The sequence below is a fragment of the Podarcis tiliguerta genome (assembly GCF_965153285.1).
Source record: "Podarcis tiliguerta genome assembly, chromosome: 9".
Classification (NCBI taxonomy): Eukaryota; Metazoa; Chordata; class Lepidosauria; order Squamata; family Lacertidae; genus Podarcis; species Podarcis tiliguerta.
Window position 1 is genome coordinate 23,518,893 of NC_139542.1, and position 22,549 is coordinate 23,541,441.

Here is a 22,549-nt window from a genome sequence, read left to right on the forward strand (position 1 = left end):
AAATCATGCATATGACTAGTCACAAACAACAAGAGATGCTCATTTTTGCATGTGAGAATTTTGTATATAAAACAGTATGATGAAGTGGTGTCTTCAGTAGTAAACTACACACAACACACACAAAAAGTAAAGCTACACAGATGCGGGAATTACCACAGTAAGAGATACAAATTCCTCCTCAGGTGGCAAGTCAGAAAGAATAATTTCACCACATATTTTGGAGCTTCATGCTGCAGGCTGCTTAGAATGCTTATGTCTAACTTTGCATTAGAACAGTGGTTATTCTGTGAACCACTCAGACCTCTGGGTATAGGGCGGTATATAAATTCAACAAAGGAGGAGGAGGAGGAGGAGGAGGAGCTGCTTCCTCCCTCCTACACAGACCTTGGTACTATTCTGTACACCAGTTTAAGAACCCCTGTGCTGTAACAACTAACAGCAGTTGTCTTGGTTAGCTTTTGGTTTCAGCTCACCTGCTACCTGGTCTCTACCCTAAGAAAGCCAGGTTAAAGTCTCAGACCACTGAACCTGTAAGCATTCAGCCTCTGCCTTCTCCAAGACTGGATTTGTTTACTTACAAGTCTACCTTTAGCCCACTCAATGCAGGTAGCACAGCATTAAAAAAGAAACAGCATACAAAGAAACTTATAATAGTAACAATCTCATTTAAAAATGCAGGACAGTTAAAACAAGTAGAAACAATATAAAATTCCTGCCAATGTGGCAAGAGAATTTAACTAGGAATACATTATTTAAGAGGAGAAGGTCTGAAATAAATAGGTTTTTAAGAGGTTGGGTCCCTCAAATTTCCACTTGTCTTCATAGAACAACACATTTGCTAGTGCTCTCATCTAAACCTGTTAAACCAGAAGATCTAGGCTTAAGTCCATTTAGTCCAGGCATGTTCCTAAGATTGGGGCACATCTCTCTTGGGTTTCAGACAGAGTGGAAATCTTTTAAGTCAGTATTTGTGCTGCATTTCAGTCTTCTGGCATGAGTGAACTTATCCCTCATCAACCCTAATGCTAACAAAATAATTGAGTCCCCAGATAATCCAACTGTGTTTAAAATATTATGGGTTCTCTTTTATTTGACTTCTGATTTCAGTGCATTTAGCATCCATGTTGCAGATTTTTCTCCAGTAATTTTCCTGAGAGACACGGCGGCCAGGAGCAAAGGAGGACAGGACTGCAGTTCTTGCAAACAATGGGTCTTTTCAATTACTAGCTTTGCAAGTAGATATCTATGTTTTTAATAGTCCTGAAAAGTGAATTCTTTTCTCCTGTGTTTGTGGGCTCAGGTGCAGTGTGCTCACAGCAATCTAGGCCCTCATCAAAACCAGTAAATGAAGCCACAGGACAACAACCTTGGGGCTGAATAGACTAGGCCACAACTTTTATATATTACAGATGTAAGCAGGCATTGGCTGCTCATTGATTATTCCAGCTGGATTGACCATGGTTTTAAGGGCATCGAGGTTGCTCCCCCCAATAGACTACAAACCTTATCCGCCTTATCATGCCTTATCCGCCACCAATGAAAGTTGTGACAATTGCTATGAGGCAAGCAAAACTTCCAGACAGGCCCAATTTGTCTGCAGGAAAATTCCTCCCTGGTCCTAAATATGGCAGCTGAGTAGTACCATAGCAAAGTCTTTAGTAAGGGCTGGCTGCTTATCAGCCACTAAATTTGGGGAAGGAGGGTGGGGAATCCAGCTCAGAATGAGCTGTTCAGAACAGCTGCAGTCCCGTTATATGGGTGGCTAATGGACCTGAGTGAAGCCTAAGCACCCCAGGTCTGCCAGCCAAGCTGCCCCCCCCCCCCGCCCTGCCTACCCACAATTGGCCAGTTTAAATGGGAAGGCTCCCATGGGCACTGAGCTGCAACCACCATCTCAATGGGATAACCCAGTGAGTGTTCTTTCTTAGCAGGCTGCACCTGCTATTATTTCCCCATTTCTATCACCCTTAAGGTTACATCCGCAGTATACATTTAAAGGATTCTCAAACCACTTTAACAGTCACTGTTCCCTGCAGGGAATCCTAGGAAGTGTTATTTGTTAATGGTGCTGGGAATTAAAGCTCTGTGAGGGGCCATCTAAACAACTTTTGGCATCCATAACAAACTACATTTCCCAACCAACAGAAGCCCAATTCTCCTTTTTTATGTGGTGAGACCTCAGAATTCTGCTAAAATCTATCCTTCCCTGAATCCTTTGATTCTCTTCAACACAACTACTAAAGGTGCACAACAAGCACTGTCTTCTTTTTTTGTTGAATAGCTTGAAAAACAACAAGTCATTCCTTTAGAAATCCTAAATTTTATATACTTTTTGAACAGATAAAATGCTGTCAATACCATATACTTGTCTCCAATATAGCCTGGAATACAAATGATTTTGATGGAGGGTTGCCACCCAAAACTCACAAAGCATATTTAAATAAGGAGGGCAGTTTGATCCCTATTTCTCTATCAAGCTACTTGAATACAGTGGTACCTCAAGTTAAGAACTTAATTCGTTCTGGAGGTCAGTTCTTAACCTGAAACTGTTCTTAACCTGAGGTACTAATGGGGCCTCCTGCTGCCACTGTGCTGCCGCCGCATGATTTCTGCTCTCATCCTGAAGCAAAGTTCTTAACCCAAGGTACTATATCCGCAGAAACTGCTGCTTGCCTTCTATCACTGTGCCATTGAGAGCGTGCTTACTTATGGCTTATATGTGTGGTACAGAAGCTGTACTACCCAGGACAGGATGGGGTTGTGCAGGGTTGTTAAGGCAGCAGAGAGCATTGCTGGCTGCCCACTCTCCACCTTAGAGCAGATTTATGCCACAAGGTGCCATAGGAAGGCACTGGACATAGTAAAAGATCCATCGCATCCTGGTCACTGTCTCTTCGAGCTCTTGCCGTCGGGACGGAGATACAGGACGATGAAGACAGGAACGAGCCGTCTTAAGAACAGCTTCTTCTCCAGAGCGATCTCGGCCCTGAATGGGAAGCCTGGACTTTGAAAGTCATCTAATCTCCCTTGCTGTATTATACTGTATTGTTTAATTAGTGTTTTTATGGAGCAGTCAAGTAATTTCGTTGTCCCCGAAGGGGGAATGACAATAAAGATGATATTATTATTATTATTATTATTATTATTATTATTATTATTATTATTATATTTCTGGGTTTGCAGAGTCTGTAACCTGAAGCGTCTGTAACCCGAGGTACCACTGTACTTCTTACCCCTAGCAAGTGGCTGGCTCTGCAACCATATCATCCTTGCTGTTACTGTTTCTTTCTCATGAAAGATTAAAAACAAGAACCAGACGACCTCAAACATACACAAACACTTTGGATAGTCAGAGCTGATTCACACAATCCTTTCAGGAGGCTAGCACTTAATTGGATGTGAAGACAATCTGGAACACTTATTTCATCTTCTGCAAGGAGGAGGAAGATATAAGCAGAGATTACAGTAAGAATTCACTTTCTGGATAACAGAGCCATCAAGCAAATACAGTGGTACCTCGGGTTACATACACCTCAGGTTACATACGCTTCAGGTTACAGACTCCGCTAACCCAGAAATATTACCTTGGGTTAAGAACTTTGCTTCAGGATGAGAAAAAAATTGTGCTCCGGCGGCGCAGCAGCAGCAGGAGGCCCCATTAGCTAAAGTGGTGCTTCAGGTTAAGAACAGTTTCAGGTTAAGAATGGACCTCCAGAACGAATTAAGAACTTAACCTGAGGTACCACTGTAGAACGTTAATTTTAAACCTTAATAAGTTACAAGTGCTATATAAACTGAGAGTTAGCTAGCCTTTTTTATTTCACATTATAGAATAACCAAGTACATACTGCACTTCAAAATACTTTGAGCTAAAATGTTAGGCTACATAAACTCACCCTAATCTTAAACCTGCTTACTTGGAAACAAATCACCAATTTCAACAGGACTTGAAATTCAGGGTATGTTTAGATTTTCAGCCAAGTCCAGTATGTTAACAACCAGATAATCAGCTACATTTGTATCCAAGCAATGCTTTTCTAACCAAGCACAACAAGCCAAGCCAAAACTGCAATACACAGCAAAAGCAGCTAGTTGCACAATGTCTCTTTGCTAATAAAATACACACGGGGGCATTGTGGCTCTCCTTGCTAATTGATTATTTCTGAGGGCAGAACTGCAAGAACTGAGAGCCTCTGCCTTGTTTATTCAAAGCCCAGCTGCAACTAGTACTTTGTGAGAAGAGGCTGAGAAGGTCATGATTTCCACTGAAGAGTTGGTGGGTGCTTAACCTTTCAATGTCCCACCATCTTACTCTTCCAACTTCTCCTTTTTATTAGCTACTTTCCCCATGCCCATGTTCTAGACCTGCGATTGTGATGGAAATGCAGAATCGGGGCCCTACTGGGCAGACGCTGAAAAAGAACAGCAGGTTCTCTTCCAGCCCCCTCCTCCCATCCACTGCTTCTCTACTGGGAATCATGCTTTCCATGCCAGGTTGCAAAAGCAACACCAGAGCTTTGATTTCACACAGTGGAGGTAGACATGGGGTTCCAATCCTAAGCCTATGAAAGCTAACAAAGTGCAATCATTTTAAAATACCATGTGACCTTTCACTGTCTGTGGCATTTAACTACAGAGGAGTGCACATCTGTGGTACCAGTAAGATTCTTCCTTTGGCTGTTGTGGGGGTGGGGGATACACACACACACACACACACACACACAAACACGGAATAAAATGTGAGAAAACTCAACAAGTGTGGAAAAGAAAAGCTCTTCATCAACTCAATAGCAAGTGCTGAAAAGGGATGTTGTGTGCAGTGGATTCATCAACAGCTAGACAGTGTTTTGTATGTTCATTTAGTCCCCCCCCCCAAAAAAATGCTATGTATTCCTTAACAAATCAATACCCCACGAACGAGTTCTTTTTTTACCACAGCAATCAGAGAAGTTCTGCTTCTGGCACAACTTTAACTGCATAGCTAATTTTAAATAAATATATATGATATATAATACATCACCCCTTCTCTCTCTCTGAGTTTGCACATTGTATTGTCATGCTTAAAAAAATCATGATTTGGATATCCTTGAATGACACCTCCCCAAAAAAGGATGACTAAATAAATATTGAAAATTATTCTACCTACAGGAGGTTTTGCATTTTACTTTGATGGTACTGAAGATGCGCCTTTTATTCAATGGTCTTTCAGCACATCAACAATTACTATTTCACTATAATTCTTTTAAAAACAATTATACTGATAAAGTTGCAGTACATTAGGACCTATTACTTCCACATAGTGTTCAAACTTTTGCATTTAGGCTACAAACTAAAGAATATAAAGTTGAGGCAAGACACACTTCAATGGGGAAATCATTCACAAATGTGGAGCTACCACCATAAAGTCGTTTCCATTACACACCTCATTTAATGCAGGGACCACTAGGAAGGCAGAGGGGGGACAGGCGATTGGTGGCAGTAGCCAGCAGGAGATTGGCAGCGGCGACTGGGTGTGTGATTGGTTGCTGCGGCAAGGCCTGCTGATGATTGGCTGCAGCTGCGGCAATTGGACATTGATCTATGGCAGCAGCGAGGCATGTGTGCAATCTGTTACTGTTGCGTCAAGTGGGCAGGTGTGTTTTTGGCGGTGAGTGTGCAGATGATTGCAGTGGTGGGCAGACTGTAGAGCGATTGGTGGTGGTACCCCCCTCCCAAAAAGCTCAATAACTCTGGGCAATTCCACCCCCCAAAAAAACCTCAACTTTGGACAATCCCCCCCTCCCTATTTTTTGTTGCGGTCCCAAAAAATAGGGGTCATCTTATACATGGGGGCATGTTATACATGGAAAAATACAGTAAGCACCTAGAACCAGTCTAGAACCTAGACCTTGAACCAGTTCAGCTGTTTGAGAATAGAAGTCATATACAACTAGCCTGGTGCTGCTATCAACACTCATAGCTGTCAACTTTCATATTTGAAAATAAGGGATCAGCAGCCTCACCTGTCCTGGGGACAGTCTATGGGATACCTAACAATCCAGGATAGCAGTGGGAAGCAGCGGGAAACGGTGCTGGAATAAGGGAATTTCCCACAAAAAAAGGGAAGGTTGACAGCTATGTGCATCTTTAAGGGTAGTCCCGTGTAAAGTGCATGCATAGTCCATTTTAGATATTGCCAGAGAACGGATAACCATATTCAGACCAAAATGGCCAGAATTGAAGTACCAACTGAAGCCAGGTATATGCACTCCTAGCCTTGGACATCACCAGGGCCTCAACTGTCCATTTCTATGAGTATCAAATCTACAAACCTGTACCTTCCAAGAGAGTAATCCCACCCAGAACCACTGCCAAATTCCAGACTTGGGAACCACCCAACCACAAAACCTCCATCTCACCAAGATTCTTCTTCAATTTATTGGTCCAGCCCCTTCCAACCTCCAGGCTCCAATTCAGGAGCTTCATTACCTTTCCCAATGCAGACACAACAGAGAAAACAAGCAGGGTACCATCAGCATACTGATGGCACTTTACTCCAAATTTCCAGATGACTGCTCCCAGCAGTTTCTTATAGATATGGGCAACAAGACAGATTCCTAAGGAACCCCACAGGATCACTCATACAGGGCCAAGTGTAAGTCACCTAATGCTGCTTTCTTAAACCCTGCTCAGAGAATGGAATGAAACCACCACAAAACATTATTCCCAACTTCTAAATCCTGAAGGCAGTCCAGGAGGATACCATGGTATCAAATATGCTTGAGAGTTCTAGAATAATATTGCCCCTGACAAAGTCCATTTACCAGGGTGAGCAAGGCAGTTTTAGTCCCCAAAAGATTGAAACAGGTCTTGATAACTGGTTTTATTCAAGCATGCCTGAAGTTGCTCTGGTACCACCTTCTTCAGCACCTTGCCTAGGAAGGAGATATTAGACCCATTGTTATCATGGAGGCAATGTGGAGTGAGGGGCAAAGTAAGGAGAACCGGCACGGGGGTGGGGAGCAAACCGCCTGGTGGCGCATGCGCCGTACATATGGTGCATGCGTGGCACCACTATGTAGGGCACATGCGCTCACGCTGCTACGTACAACGCATGTGCCATACGAAGGGCGCATGTGCGGCACCGTATGTAGTGCCGTCACTCATGCGCCGCCTGGCGGTTTGCCAATGGAGCCACTCAAGCAGCGTACGGACAGCAGTGGAGGGTGCAGCTGCGAATGGAGGATCCTCCGCATGCAGCTGTGAAGGGGCAATGGAGGCGGCTTGTGCTACCCCCACCCCGGGACAGCCCCCCACATGGTGCCTTCTTGTCATCCCCCTCAAATATGGCACCTGGGGTGAACTGCTCCCTTTCTCTGCCACTGTGTGGAGTTGGCTTCAGCATGGATGTTGAAGTCCCAACTACCACCACTATGAAGAGGTTATCTAAAGCCACCCGCACATCCATGGAGGCTGTTGGGCAGTGGGGTGGGTGGTACACCAACAGCATCCCTATTCTGCCTATTCAGGCCCAACACAAATAACAGACCACTGAAATCAATGACAGGATGGATTGGCTTCCTGGTGAGGACAATGGAAATCTAATGGATGAATCTGGGCTGGTGCTGTACTGGGTACCATGGGAGGCAAGCTTGCCCACCAAGATCTTCTCCATGACACATACCAGGTCAGCCTTCATCTCATAATTGAATCACGGAGCACAGATGTTTTATTCAGGCCAACCTGGCATTCATCAACAGCACAACCAGACTAGGGAATGGACTGATGTGATCACCCGAATTCAGAGAGCTGGGAAGTGACTGAAAAGGGCTTACAGTGGCTAGCAGCCCTTTTACAAGATCTTGTCTACCACTCCCCCAGCACCATCTCTCCCTTTGCCAGTAATCACTCTGTGCTTCAGACCCCACCCCCTAAAAAGTATAAACATTTCCTGCCCCCAAAAGAGCAAAATGCAGGGTGAATATGTCTACACATCATTCAGCAAGTTCTGTGTACGTGAATAAGATATTCCAATTACACCCATATTTCTAAGCATACAAGCTGACTGTGTTATCTCAAGCTTATTAGTAATCAGTGAGATCTCTGGTGTAAAAAAGAGTTGCTGACTTCTATATGAGATCCATACCTTGGATACAGTAATAATGTGTATGTAACTTCAATGGAGGAATCGTGTCATTTATAGTTGTGCTGCCTTCCCTGACTGCACATGTTTCATGAGCTACACATGAGAACTTCAAAATAAAATAAATGCATTATGAAGCTAAATTGGGTCTCTCTGGCCATATCATCAAGCGTTTAGTAGCAGCCTGGTTTTCAAACGTGGTCTCAGCTGACTGTGAGGCTTCTTTCAGCAGAACAGGGAGGGAAGCAATTTTCAGTGATTCTGCCTCCCCACTAAATTCGGGGGGTGGATGGGTGGGAGAGGAGAGAGAGATGGGAGTTTGCTGCAGGAATAAGGAGGTATCACTGAAAATTGTTTCCTTCCCTGTTCCACTGATGGAAGCCTTACCATCAGTTGAGTGACCCCCACTGTACACAACCCTCGGCATGTAATTCCTGCAATCTAAAACCATAAGCCACAATCTTTGGATATCGCCAAGACTGAGGTCTGTGAAAACTACAAGATGAAGTCCAGCTTCAAATACTAACAATAGCATTGTGAGAGTTTAAGTTAAAATTGTGGCATTTAGTTCACTGCCTATACGAGAACATATGGGGGCTCTTTCATTGCTGCCAAGAGGCCTATTGTTCACTCTAATTATTCCAGCTGGGAATGAAAACCAGGATGCTTAGATGCAAAGGGTGGCAGAGAGGGGGAGCCTTCTTTTTCTTGCCAAGAACACAGGCCACATAATATAGAATGACTTAAACTTGCCACCCTACATCTTACTCAAGCCTTAATCTAATTGCTTTGGAAAGAGATACATATAAATAGCCTAATAATGCGAGATAATTAGAGGAACTCTCAAGAAATGCGGGATAGATCCCACTCCAGGACAGATACCTAAAACCAATCTCACTTGAAGTGCCATAATATAAAGGGAACCAATCTTTATTCTCTCTCTCTCTCTCTCTCTCTCTCTCTCTCTCTCTCTCTCTCTCTCAAACACACACACTCTTCACACTTATGCTAGGATAGAAGCCACCAAAAGGCACACAGGGCTATGTTCACAAGTATTGTAGTCTCCCTCTTGACATATGTGCTGCATTAGCACTTGCTTTATGAAGAACAACATTGCTGCCATTTGCTGCTCCAGCTGTTCATACCATTTTCTTCTATGGTTATAGCAGTTTTTCTCCCAGTAAGTCGGAAGCCTGAAAGCCGAGATGTTCAGAATAAAAAACAAGCTAGGTAAAATTTAACAGAGCTGGTGACTTTTTGAACAACAGGTCTGGTGGCAAGATTTTCACAAAAAGTTGTATTACAATCCTTTCTTTTTAGGCCACTGTTGCAGGACGTGCTTTTTGCAAGCATCTCATGAGTTGATCCCCAAAGCCTTGGGTCTTATGCCGCCTTATAGTGACCCATATTGTTTCATCTTTCCCAGTATTATCTGCTAAGTGAAGCTTTTCTTCATTTCTGCATGAACAGTCTTAAGAAAAGGGTTCAGAACATGAGATGGGAAGGGAGCCACACTGCCACAAGAAATGATACATTTCAAAGCCTAATATTATGAGTTAAATTCACTGAAATCCAAGACACAGAAATATGTCCAAACTGATACCCAAACTGGATTTGCTCATATATTCAGAAGGCTGCCACCTCCATGAATCTTCATGAGAGATAACTGTACATATCATATACATAGATGTGCAACTCAAAAGCCATTTACATAAAACCATAGGGGAAACAGTTTTTACAAACTGGCTGGCTCTCGTTATTTCAGCAGTATACTTTCCTTCACACATTGAAAACCATGCAAATACTGTTATTCAACCCATGCAAACACTGTTATTCAATGAAAAATTGGTAAAAACTCACATAGTATACAGGTCGATATTGTAGACTTATATAAGCTTAATATAAAGATGTTAGAATTTCTGTGAAACATTACATGCATATTTCTGTCTGTGGAATTCCCCATCACCACCAGCAGTAGTCAGAAGTGCAAAATTAGGTCATCATCTTAAGGAGAAATAATCACTATGAATTTTAGCATCTGATAAAAAAAATCTTATTTACATACTGCAAAAAACTTTTGCAGCAGAATATTCATCAGCAATAGGCCATTCGACTAATCATGATTCCCAAGCCACTCAATTTAAATAAGCAGTGGTATTCATCAGTTTCCCTGCACATTAAGAAAATCAGGCTGTCCAGAGCAGTGTGAAAAAATTCACTGCCCCCAAGGTGGTTCAAATCCTACCTAACACCTCTGGGGCAACAGATGTAGCCCGGCAGATGCTTTGTTATGCTAATGAAAAATTCCACAGGAATCAAATCCACAAACAAATGGTCAGTCCAATACACCTTTTTTTAAAAAAGAAATGTCTTTTAAATCTATCTGAACCATCTTCACCTTGCAGAGAAAGAGTTCAACTAAGTTTGATTCAGAGTATGCCTATTGAAATTAATGGACCTTACTTTGTCAGGTTAATTTATTCTAGTGGGCCACCCTAAATAAAACTTGGTTGAATAATAGACAAGGAAACCAGAAGGTGAAGCCATGATAAAATGTAGGATAGCTAATGGCAAAACTGCATTACCCTGGAAAACATATTTGACAAGGGTCACCAACATGAAGGTGAAGGGAGGATTTCTAGCGGAAAAATAGCAAGTAAGACGAGGAATGTCAAATTCCTCCCATGGTCATCAGTTTCCCCTGCAAATATTCCTCTAGGCAATTTTTCCTCTGTCAAGCTTAGTCCCAATCAGATTGGGATTTTCCTCAAGGGAACTCTAGTTGCCTCAGATCAGACAAGTTTTGGAAGTTGTGCAAGAATATTCTGTTTTAAAATGTCATGTTTTCTATCACCGAATACTATTATAACCATACCCACAAAGGCACAGACCTTTATATAACTTAAAGCACAAGACAAAACCAACCTGATGTCAACAGGGCAGAAAATGTAAGACATTGTGCTAAAATGCAAGAACAGTCCTTAGTTTTCACTTCTGATAAGTTCTCCTCTTACTTCTTATGCACAATACCCTTCAAAAAAATGTAATGCCCAAACACACAATTTTGTCAATCTCCTGCCTTTTTATTCAAGACACGGTAATGATGAAGCAGAATACACAGCAGTTTCAAGTAACTGTTTCGCTCTGTAGCAAGATTTTGTTTCAGAAAGCCAAAAAATATATTCCCATCATAGTATCTCTATTTTGACAATAGTGCTTTATGTAAGCTCCCAGAGTTTGCTGTTAAAACTATCTCTGTGTTTATAAACACATTGTTATTTTGCATCTTGTTAACACACACACTCTCTTCCCTTTTCTAGCATTAAACACAGCTCTATGTGCTTAGAACATCCAGGAAGCATTGGTTCCTCCAACAGGATTCTGCCAGTGTTCGGTGATTTATATACATCTAGTGTTAGGTTATTTGTATACATTATCTCCTTCCATAACCATCTTGAAAGTTTACGAGGCAATAAACACAAACGCAATGACAACTTACTAGTACACTATTTGTATTCTCAGGTGCATGTGCCAAATACAGATAGCCAAAGCAATTATTAACCTCTAGAGTAAGTCAGTCACAAACATGAACGAGATGCACTCAACCAGGAAATAACTTTAATAAAATTTTGGATCTTAGCTGTTTCACATACTGAATCTTTAACTATTTGGCTTGTTTCCAGAACTTGCAAAGATTAACATACTTCCTTCATGTTCAGAAGCATAAGTAATGCATACTTATAAAAAGAAGAAGAAAAAGCACTATATATAACCAGTTTTATCTGTCCATTTCACTCAAGGTCAGTGGCACAGAATATATGTCCCTATAGATCCTATCCTCTATAGTCGTCATCATCATCCTTTCAATTAACAAGAGAGGGATATTTACATCAAGAGTCCTCAGACAGACAGTGCAATCGTTACGCTTGCTCTTAAGTTCCACTTACTTCAGTGGGACCATATCTAAAATAAGTAAGCACAGAATTGGAACTTTAGGGTCACTTCAATAATCACAAAGTGATAAATCATGTTCACGACCAAACATATTTGTCACAGAGATGCAGCCAATCCCAGTGTTCTGTCTGTGTAAATACATGCACTGAAAACACTCATCACATGCCAAAATTAACAGTTTCATGTTTATATGAGAAATGAACTGAATTTCAGCACCAGAGGTAAAAAGGAATGCAAATTGGGGTCTCTTCCAGTGCACCAAGGACTCAGAGGTAGCTGGTTCACTTAACCCACTCACAACTTACAATAAGAAATACAGTCTAATGCAACAGCCCTTAAAATCAGATTGCTTATTTGTTCTTACACAATTATTGTTAATAAATAATAATAATTAAGTAAACCCAAACTAGCATGTTCAGGTATACTAGAAAATGTCCAACAAAGAGGAAAAAAAGGTAGAATTTAGGACTTTTGAGAAGTTAGCATATTTTAAATAGCTTTCAATGAAGAAGAAAAACCTAACTTACTTTAGAAAACTATAGCTATCATTGATAGGTTACTGAGACCATCATGGAGGTATAACATCCCTTATACAGATGTTTATACAGGTATAACATCCCTTATACAGATTATTATTATTATTATTATTATTATTATTATTATGTTAGAAGGAGGCATTAGGAGGGCTACAAGGGCACTGAGAATGAATTATCTCAGAAAAAGGGTGTTAAAGCAGGAAAAAGTTTGCAAGACCCTGTATATTTTATTAGATTGATCACCAATTCTGATACAAATAGATTACTGCCATATTGCATGGTTCAACATAAACTGGCTTGAGATTGTAACTCAGCCTCTTCAGCCCAACCGAGACAAACACTAAGAGGAGCATCCACCTCCTCTAGCAACCGCCTGCAACTTCCTAGGGAAGCCAAGTTCACAATGGGTACCACAAACATACACCACCTGCCAATGGGTTCACACCACGATGCCATTCTGTATGATTCACCTCTTATGCTCTACCGTAAACTGTTCAAGATTCCTAGAAAGCATATGCAGAGCTAGAAATGAGCCTAAGGATCAGGTATGCACTGTCAGCACCTTAATTAGCAGTAAGATGCATTCCTCTCAAATGCTGCCAAAAAACCAAGGCTTGCTAATCAGTAAACAAAGCTTGTACTTCCAAAGAATGATTTGTGAGTGTACATATGCATGCATACATATATTTTTTTTAAAAAAGTAAACTTACTGTTCTGGGGATTGGTGGAGAAAGAGATCCATTAGACATATATGGATCATTATTCATATTTGGCATCATGATATACCCAGAATAACCAGAGTAAGAAGGTCCTTTACTATATAAGCCACCATCATTGTGTTTCCCTGTAAAAAGCAAGAGTTACTGATTTAGCCTCGCCACTTAATTTTCCAATGTATCTCTCTATAAGATGACACTCATTCGTCCAGCAGTCCTACATTTTTTGGGGGAAGGTGGGCAGGGGGGTTGCATTCTGCTCAAAGTTTGCATCTTTAAGTTCTTAGACCTAGTAAAAGGACTGCACTAAAGTATACCTTAGACCACCACATTTTAATGGGTTCTGAAGATATGACATTTCCAGGCAAGAGGAAGCTCAGCCCACTAAGCATCACAGATATTAAAACTTTGAATACGTCCATTTACAACCACATCTTAGAACAGGTTAATCTTTAGAGGAAAGTGCCCTGCATGTTCTGTTCTCCAGTTAAGAACTAGGACATTATAACTAGTTTTTTGGTGGGGGTTTTTTCGTTTTTCTTTTTAAGGCTTCCTTCTGGTAGTCTATACCAGCAGCAGGAAAAAGTTTGTTCTGACCGTGCCAATTAGAAGCAATTAATAAGGGAGAGAGTTCGGCCTTCTGTACAACAACACCTGCCGCTAATGGTGAGCCTATTCGACACAGGGGGTTCCATTTCTAATCTGCTTAATATGTAATTTAAATAATAATGGCTATTTTGCAATCAAATGAAATGCTGAATTTTACAGACTCCATGTTACAAGTCTTACTGACAGAGTTGCCCCCAACCCTTCACTACCATTCCCTGGTGACAAAACCATCAAACAAACAAAACACATTTCTATATTGAGAATTTAACTGAAACTGATACGTATTTGCAGTAAGAATCATGCTGATCTAATCAGCTTCACTGGAAAAAAACAAAACCCTCATCTAACCTAGTGGCTTGGAGGGCATCCAAAATATTTGGTTAATTAGCAGATAACCACTGTGCTGCTTGAATTATGCTTCCTACATTGTGTTATAGAACAAGTGAGTACTTGCCAGAATAACTCCTTCTAAACTTTTTTTAAAAGACTGAAAGAGAAGTCAGCAAATACAATTACCTATAGCTGCTGCCGGTGGGAGAGAAGCACATACATGCTTCAGTAAATAAATATTCGTACCATAGGAATTGATCAAAATGTTTTGTACACAGGACTGATTTGTGGAAAATGGCACAACACAAAAAGTGACTCACATGGAAAAACCATAAGATTAACATTAGTTGGGGCCAGGCTTTATGTGACTTTACTTAGTCGCTTGCCTTTTGAGTATAAGCTTTTTTTATTTATATTTGAATGGCAATGTGGGTGCTTCTGGTTCAGACCCCCACAGTTGGGTTGGGGGCATGCAGCCCACTATTATCCGGGTTAGGCTGCCTGCAATTGCAACTTGCATCTAAAAAATCTGCTAGTGAAGCCAAAGGGTGCTTCCAGCCCCTATGCAAATTGCAGGCACCAGGGACCCCAAACTCATAGTGGGTGGCAAAAACTTAAGCCCACTACCCCCAAACACACACACATGTCCCAGACTCACAGACCAGACTCACTCACACACATGCAGGCAATTTTTGAAACAGAATGCTTGCATGCAGATTGGCCTCAATAACCAACATCCAGATGTACTGTTACTTGATGTGAGGGTGCAAGGCATTTATTTAAGGACTGCGGAGAAAGATTGCACTTTTTGCAATGGCAGCAATTGCAGGAAGGAGTCGTGAAGTTGTGGGTGGGGCTAAAAGTACAACCCACAGACAATACAAAAATGCCCTGCATGCAAGCAAAGCGTGAATAGGGGCAAAAGAGCAGCAACATCTATAACTTGTGTAAAGAAAGATCTGTCTTACCTTCTTCAGGGTGTTCTCTGCCTTTCTCGTGGTAAGACTCCTGAGACTGGCCTTGCCTGGACACCTGGACAAAAAACATATATCACATGCCATTATTACATTTCCATCCATTTTTACCTTATTTTGTTCCTTATATCTTCTCTTAATAAAAATGTATGATAATGTCCAAATCCCACATAAACACTTCTATGTCTCCCCCTCTCCCTATCCACAGGATAGTGTGCTTTAAAACAAAATGTTTTATGTTTTTGTTTAATTTGCACCACTTTGCTAGTATTTAGTTTTATAGTGATGCAATAATAGCTTCCACTATCCTTAATTTGCACAAACCTCATTTTAGTGAAAAATATATTGTGGGCGTCTCTGAACTATCCTTGGTTTATATATATATATATATATATATATATATATATATATATATGAATAAATCCCTATTTTGTTTCAGTGTTGGTAAGTTGCCCAACAGTTTATGCAAATCCTTTAAAGAGTTTATGACTAATGCTCTGACCTTGCTGATTTTAACCCGAGAAATTTCATGGCTACTCTTAAGGCCTAATGCTATTATATGATCCTGTGATTCATACAAACCTGCCTTTTCCTGTGCCATGAAAACTGATTTAGGGAAGAAAGCACTCACACTGCATTCCATACTCATGGAAAATAATGAATTACAATTTTTTTGGGGGGGGGGTGTATGCACTCACAATCATTATCATTAAATTCATCACCTGCCCTTCACCAGCAGGTCCCAAGGCAGATTACAACAATTTCAAATCCAGTATTAAAAGCAGTTGAAATTTGAGTCATAGGAACAGAGTGGGACCTGAAAACACATGTCTCAGGTGCTGAGGCCAGGGCAGAGGTGCATTCACTGAAAGCTATATAGTGAAGGTGCCAGACACACCTCTGTGCTGAGCGAACTCCAGAACTTAGGGGGTGCCACAGATAATGCCCTCTTCTAGACCACCACTTCCCTGAACTTTTTAGGGCAGCAGAACTACCAGGAGGAGGCCCCCCCCCCATATATTACCAACCAAGAGCATCTTAAATTGAACCTGAAAGCAAATGGGTAAACCAGTGCAGCTGTTTTAGAACAGAGGTTATAGGAGTTCTAGCAGCAACCCAGCATTTTGAACCAGTTGGAAGTTTTTGATAAGTCTTCCAGAGCAGCCCTACATAGAGCACATTGCAACAGCCCAATGTGGAAAGTTAATGTGGGAATACCATGGCCAAGTCACCTCTGCCCAATAAGGAATATATAGTTAATGATTGAAAATAACACACACCAGTACGCATTAAGTAACTAAATACATTTCAAAGACCTCAACTCCATTTGAATCAATGCAAGCTCCTACAAATTTAAAAGGCAATCCAGAAACATTGAAATTCAAACTAAACCTTTAATGCACAACCCAACATTGAAGGTTTGCAGGTCATTTCTCAGTGTGCCGGAAGAAAGTTGTTCCTTGGAAACAAGTTCCGTTGACTTCCATGCACCTTACTCTGAAGGATTCAGAAAACAAAACCCTTCACTGTAAGTGGTATTGATCATTAGTGAAATTAAGTTGACTTAAGTGTACTTGGGACCATTTCCCCAACTGTTAGTAGTAGGGTGCAGCACCTTGGCTAGGTTCCTAAGGTACCACTATAGCAAAATAACACCAGAAGCAATGATGGAAAGGGGGCTCTTTCAATTTGCAAGCCACAGTTAAGCCACAGATGCTACAAAAATAAAGTTTCTTTAAAAAAAAATGATGGACCAGCCATTAACCATGCCATCTGGGCAGATCACAAAAACAATAACTATCTGATAAAATACTAAGAGCAATAAAAATTTCCACAAGCATCCTAACATCATTCTTAAACAGAAGACCCAGTAAGAAATAAGTTAGAATTGCCGTGAAGAAGGAAAAATAGTATTTGCCTGGTGCTGAAAATACTTTAATGCAGGCACCAAGAAAGCCTGAGAAGACATTCCATAGCTAGGGTACCAGCACAGAAAAGGCCCTCTCCATCCTCTGATGAATAACTTAAAATTATATGCAGGTATGATAGGGTGGAGTCAATCTTTTAGGTAACCTGCCCCCCCCCAAACCATTTACCTAAATTGCTCAAAATCTCTGATTCTTCTGTCTTTTCACAGCAAGCAAACTTCTGATCTAGGCATGAGTCAGTTCAGCCTGCAGATATTTCTTTTGGCAACAAATATACATAGGTCTGTCTACTTAAGGCTCCTCGCTGGTTTTCTGCAGCACAGCCCTAAAACCTGTGGTTTGCCTTTAGAAAAAAGTCTGAACTTTGTTGTGACGTACTGCTCCCAAAAATCTCTCACTGAAAGATGTACAGGAAGTTAACTTTCTAGTGTTTTTCTTGCTCTGCACATACTACATTCATTTATCTCTGCAGAGTTAGGAAGCTGCCACCTAACCACCCACGTGTCTCTATGTACTCCTATTTGCTACTGTAGTGCACCACAACGAGGCAGGCCACCAAGAGTAACCATGGTAATGTAAGGAATACGGCACCCAACTCAAGTTTTAATCTCAGACCAGGTTTACGTTTGAGCCACGATAGTCATCAGCAAACGCACAAGGAACAAAACCAAAGGAGGCCAGTTTAGCCATACTTGCACCCCAATACACACTCAAAAAAATGGGTTTAAACTAGGGGAAAAGTAACAGGAAAATTAAAGAGTAGCTTCACAACAATACAACAGCTCCTCTTCAACTGCTCTGCCTGCCCCCAACCCCCAATTCCAAGGCGGGGGGAACTGCAGCAAGCGGAGCTTTCAACTCCACTCCCTCCTCCGCCGCGCCAAGCGCTACTCATTCATGGGGAACTGTGGAGTATCGGTTTTCAAAGCGCCGTGGTCAAAACAGTATCCCACTTGGCGGCTTACAGTTTCCCGTTTTCCACGCTGCGCGCACACACGCCCTTTCCTTAGCTAGCCTAAAAGAAAGAAAAACCCTTCTACACTTGAAAAAACAACAGCCCCCCCAAATCCTTGAAAAAGAGCGGTAGTCTTGAGTTTGCCAGAAACCTACTCTTCCAACCCCCCAACCCAACCCCCCCCCCATCCTTTCCTCTAGCCCCAGAATAGCAAAGCCACCCACTCGAACGCATTCCAGCGACTTTATCAAGCTCAGGCTGATTTACTGCTTGATTTACTGCTTGAGATAAGAGGGCAAAAGGATCAAGACGGAGCCTCCCCCCCACAACCCACCCCGAAGCCCACCCAAAGAGTGAAACCGGATTGTTCCCTGTGCAGAACTTTTATCATGCTGCTGCTACTTGACCGTCGCCCTTCCCGGAAAGTTTGCGCTATTCCGCCAGCTGTTGTGCGCGTCCCCCTTGCCCTTCGCACAGACCCCCAACCGTTTGTGCCCATCTCTCCCTCTCTCTCGCCATACATACCTCATGCCCATTGCTGTTTGGGATCGTCTCCGACTCGTTCACCAGCGACGACTTGATGTCGGCCAAGTCGCCCTCTTCCTCCGGGTGGCTGATCTCGGCGAAGATCTTCTCCTTCTGGGGGTCGCCTTCGTCTTTGAACGGGATCATCTCGTCGGTAGCACAAAGCTCCGGGTCCCCGCCGCCGCCGCCTCCTCCGGCTCCCGAGAGCTGAGGCATAGTGGCTGCTCCTGAGAGGCTGCTCCACCCCGGGAATCAAGGGAGAGGAAGGAAAGGGAAGAAGGGAGGGCAGGGAGAGAGGGAAAGGAGGAGGAGGAGAACAGAAGGAACGAGGGAAGTTAAAAGTCTTCGGCGATCACTTTCCCCGGCTCTCGAGCCGCGCAGCCCACGCGCCTCGCCGCCTAAGCCCAGCTCCCTCCTCCTCCTCCTCGCCCGCCCCTCTCCATGCCATCCAGACCCAAACACCTGGGGGAGGGGAGAAGAGGAAAGGGATCGAGCGCGGCCGGGCCCGGCTGCCTTTAAAAGAGGCGTCACCCCTCCGCTCCCGGTTTCTGTTGTGTCTGCGGCGAAGAGGACAGGAAGGTCTGGGCAAGAGCGCGTCCCTTCCCGTAGAGGCGTTGATCTCCTCTGGCCTCCCCCTCCCCTCTTCTGATAAACAAGAAGAGAGAAGACCTCTGGGGGCTTCTCGTTGACCCCGGGGTTATTCCTGCGCCACGTTGTTGGATATAAATAAAGACAACTGTCCGGGTTTTGTCTTCTCCAAAAAGTAACAGCACTATTTGGGTGTTTGGGAGCTGTGAGAGAGAGGTGGGTGGGGGCTTGGCGGGCTTAAAAGAGGCTCTCCCACCCCCACCCCCCTTTTCTGTGGTAACTTGGAGATGGGGAGAAAATGCCAGAGAGACACCTCCGCTTGGGGTGGGAGAGGTGGAAGGAGGGAAAGACGCGCGCGCGCACACACAAACACACACCAGGACGACTCTGCCTTTGTCCCTTGGCTACGGAAGAGGGTTCCCCCCCACCTTCTCGCCCCTCTTTCTCTTCTTTTGCTGCTCGCTGTCCTCGCCCCTCTCACTCTTGAAGAAGAAGAAGTGGTGCCGGAAAAATCCCTCGAGTGAAGAAGTTCTTGCGTGACAGGAAAGGGGTGGGAGTGTCTCCTCGAATGAAACTTTTAAAGTCAGCTCCCTCAGGAAGATGGAAACGCCGAGAGCTCCTCCAGGGTTCTCCCCCGCTTCTCAAACGGAGTGTGCGGGACGGGCTGCCGAAGTCTGAGGGGGGGAGAAGGGCGATTCCTCTCCGTCGACTTCTCCGTCCAGGTGTCGCCGCTTCCCCGCCGCGGCCCAATTAGCGCGGCAAAGAAATCCAGCCAGGTGCGCGCGCGCGCACGCAAACGCGCTCTCTCTCCCTCTCCCGCGCGGGAGAGGTGAGCGGCTTCTCTCTCGCCTGAGGCGCTTGCTGGGCTCCTCTCGCGGCTCGGACACGTGTTCCCGCGGTCGTGCGAGCGCGTGGGGGCGACGCGCCGGCGGCCAGCTCTGGAGCCGCTCAGCTAGGATGAGCTGGCTGACGCGGGGCCGTGTGAAGTGGGAAGCCAGTTGTGTCTCTCTCCCTCTCTCTGGCTCCCTCTGTAATGTAACTTTAACATCCCCTCCACCCACTTCTTCTCCACCTCCTCTCTCTGTCTCTCCCCCTCTCGCCCGCCCTGTTGAAAGGGTGGGGGCGGGAGGAAAGAAGATGAAAGAGAAGCCGCCGCTTTGATTGACAGCGCATTGATAGACGCTCTTGAGAGAGGGAGAGGAAAAAGGAAATGTATCCATACAGAGAAGGAGGGGAGAATAAACAACCTAAACCCAGCTTAGAAAGCACGGGAGTGGGATGGGAGCTCTCTCCTTATTAGATGCACCCGAAGCCATCCCAGCAATCCAAGTTTAAAACAATTTCAGCCATCCACTTCCACGCAAGGGAAAGGTGCCTGCGTGAGAATAAAGCAAAGGTGTAGCTGAAAAAGGAAGGGAAGAGGTAGCAATGCGCGCGTGTGGCTCCCCCTCCCCTCGACCAAGAAAGGCTCCCTTATCTCTTTCCTAATTGTTTGCTCTTTAATCACTTTAACTCTGATAACTGCCCTCTTCCCCAATTCTCCTGGCGTCGCTTATTATTCTTATTTATTATTATCTGAGATGGGCTGAGTTTAAAAAGACAGAAAAAAGAGATGAGGGCGGAAAGGGAATTGCTATTCCAAGGGGTGGAGGTTTCTAATTCACTCTCCCCCTCCCCAAGGAAGCCTCTCCAGAGAGGGCAAATAATAGTTATCTGAACATCTTCAGACAAATCTGGAACAAGGATGTTTTTCTAGGGCTGCTTTGTTAAGACTTCCCCCTTTTTGGAGAGGAGGGGGAAGCTTATACATACACAATTGTTTTGTGGCTGAAAAGGGGGAGCTTGTTTGTGTGGGTGTGTGTTTTTGCTTGTTTATTTGCAGTTTTAGACACAGACACACACAGTCGCTAAAATCGGTAATGCGGGAAGAGAGAGAGAAAGGGATCCAAAATGAACAAAGCTACATAGTTTCCCGGTTCTCAGGACGGAATAGTAATGAGTTCTAGCATCTTGAATTAGGAAGAAAAAATGGAAAGGAGGACGCTTGCAACCACCCATTCACCTTCCATTTTAAGGTTGCTGTCTTGGGTGCATTAAATTTATTGAAAAGTAAGTTCAATTGAACTGAATGGTACATACTTTCAAGTATGGCTGCATTAAAAAAACACACGTTATGGGCACAGTACATATAACTAAAACCATCCTTACCAGTAACAATGTGTAGTTGCTAGTATGATAAAGTGAAATAAAGAGCATGCTATTATGTTTTTAAATCAGTGATGTGCAAAAGGAAAATCCAAACTCTTAGCGTGATGCTTTGCATGTTTTACTTGGAAGCAACTGCCGTTAAGTTAGACAGGTCTTCCCAATAACTGTGCTCTTCGCATCCTTTCTATCTTGTGCGAGAATTACTGTTGTTTTAAGTCCCCCCAAAACCACACGAGAAAGGTGCATTAGGAATATCATAGCCCATGAGTGCAGTCCTATCCTTCATCCGTTCCCCAAGAACGTTTTCAACTGCTCCTAAGACAGCGGGGTATGTGTGCAAGGATAAACGGCTTCTGGTGACGAGACTGCTTCAAAAATTGAGGTGGAATAAGCAAATGTGGCATATTTTCGTGACCCTACTTCCTTCCTGCAACCTGTAATCAAAACCCCCCTGAAGTACAAAATCCACTAGAAAAGTACGAGGGGAAGGAGGGAGAGAAACGAGACCCTACGTTGCTAGCTAGAAGCAAATGTATTACATAGAAAAAGGAGGCAGCTCCTCTTTCTCATAAAAAACATGGGGTGTTGCTTGGATTCTAAGATCCCAGGTCTGCAATCCTATTCTTATCCACTGAACACAATGGGTCTTGCTCCCGAGTAAACATGTAGGGATTCCGAGACATGACCCTACGCCTGTTTACTCAGAAGTAAGTCCCATCGGGGCACAATGGGGCACATGGTGTTGCATGGGACATGCGGAAGAGATCCCCACTCTGTTCAAATGGGGCTTTATTCTCAAAATCCTAAAGGACTATAGTTGGAATCGGTTCTATTCAGATCAGTGGGATAGGGCAAGTTTCCATTGAGATGTGTGAGGTTTACCTTTACGTAAAGGTGTGCTTGTCAGAGTTGTGTTACAAAACTGCGCGCCCCCTCTCTGCTGAGGCGGCTGCTTGGGACCTGGAGAAAGTTGAAGGGGCGATTGGTGAAGTTTTGATCTTGTTCCTCCTAATTCGAATCCTATTTCTTCCTTCATGTTAATTGTTGTGACTGCCACACTCATTTGCAGAATCCCTCCCTTTGCCCTCGAGATCATTGTAGTCT

The 22,549-nt window shown here is 43.4% G+C and overlaps 1 protein-coding gene across 11 annotated transcripts in view; it reads right to left on the reverse strand.

Annotated features, from left to right (window-relative positions):
* The window catches only part of LEF1 (lymphoid enhancer binding factor 1), a 98,217-nt gene extending 77,948 nt beyond the window's left edge, over nucleotides 1-20,269 (reverse strand). For 4 of the 11 annotated variants that reach the window (XM_083456813.1, XM_083456815.1, XM_083456805.1 and 1 more), the window contains exons 1-4: nucleotides 19,615-20,264; nucleotides 18,650-18,884; nucleotides 15,236-15,299; nucleotides 13,323-13,456 (exon numbers count right to left, since the gene is read on the reverse strand). In XM_083456813.1, coding sequence (XP_083312939.1) covers nucleotides 13,323-13,456; nucleotides 15,236-15,299; nucleotides 18,650-18,865 — 414 coding nt within the window. In that variant the 5' untranslated portion in view covers nucleotides 18,866-18,884; nucleotides 19,615-20,264. Of the gene's footprint in view, nucleotides 1-13,322; nucleotides 13,457-15,235; nucleotides 15,300-18,649; nucleotides 19,061-19,111; nucleotides 19,442-19,614 lie in introns of those variants that run through there. The other 7 variants (XM_083456814.1, XM_083456809.1, XM_083456812.1 and 4 more) reach the window with 6 other exon arrangements.
* Nucleotides 20,270-22,549: the final 2,280 nt, after the last annotated feature.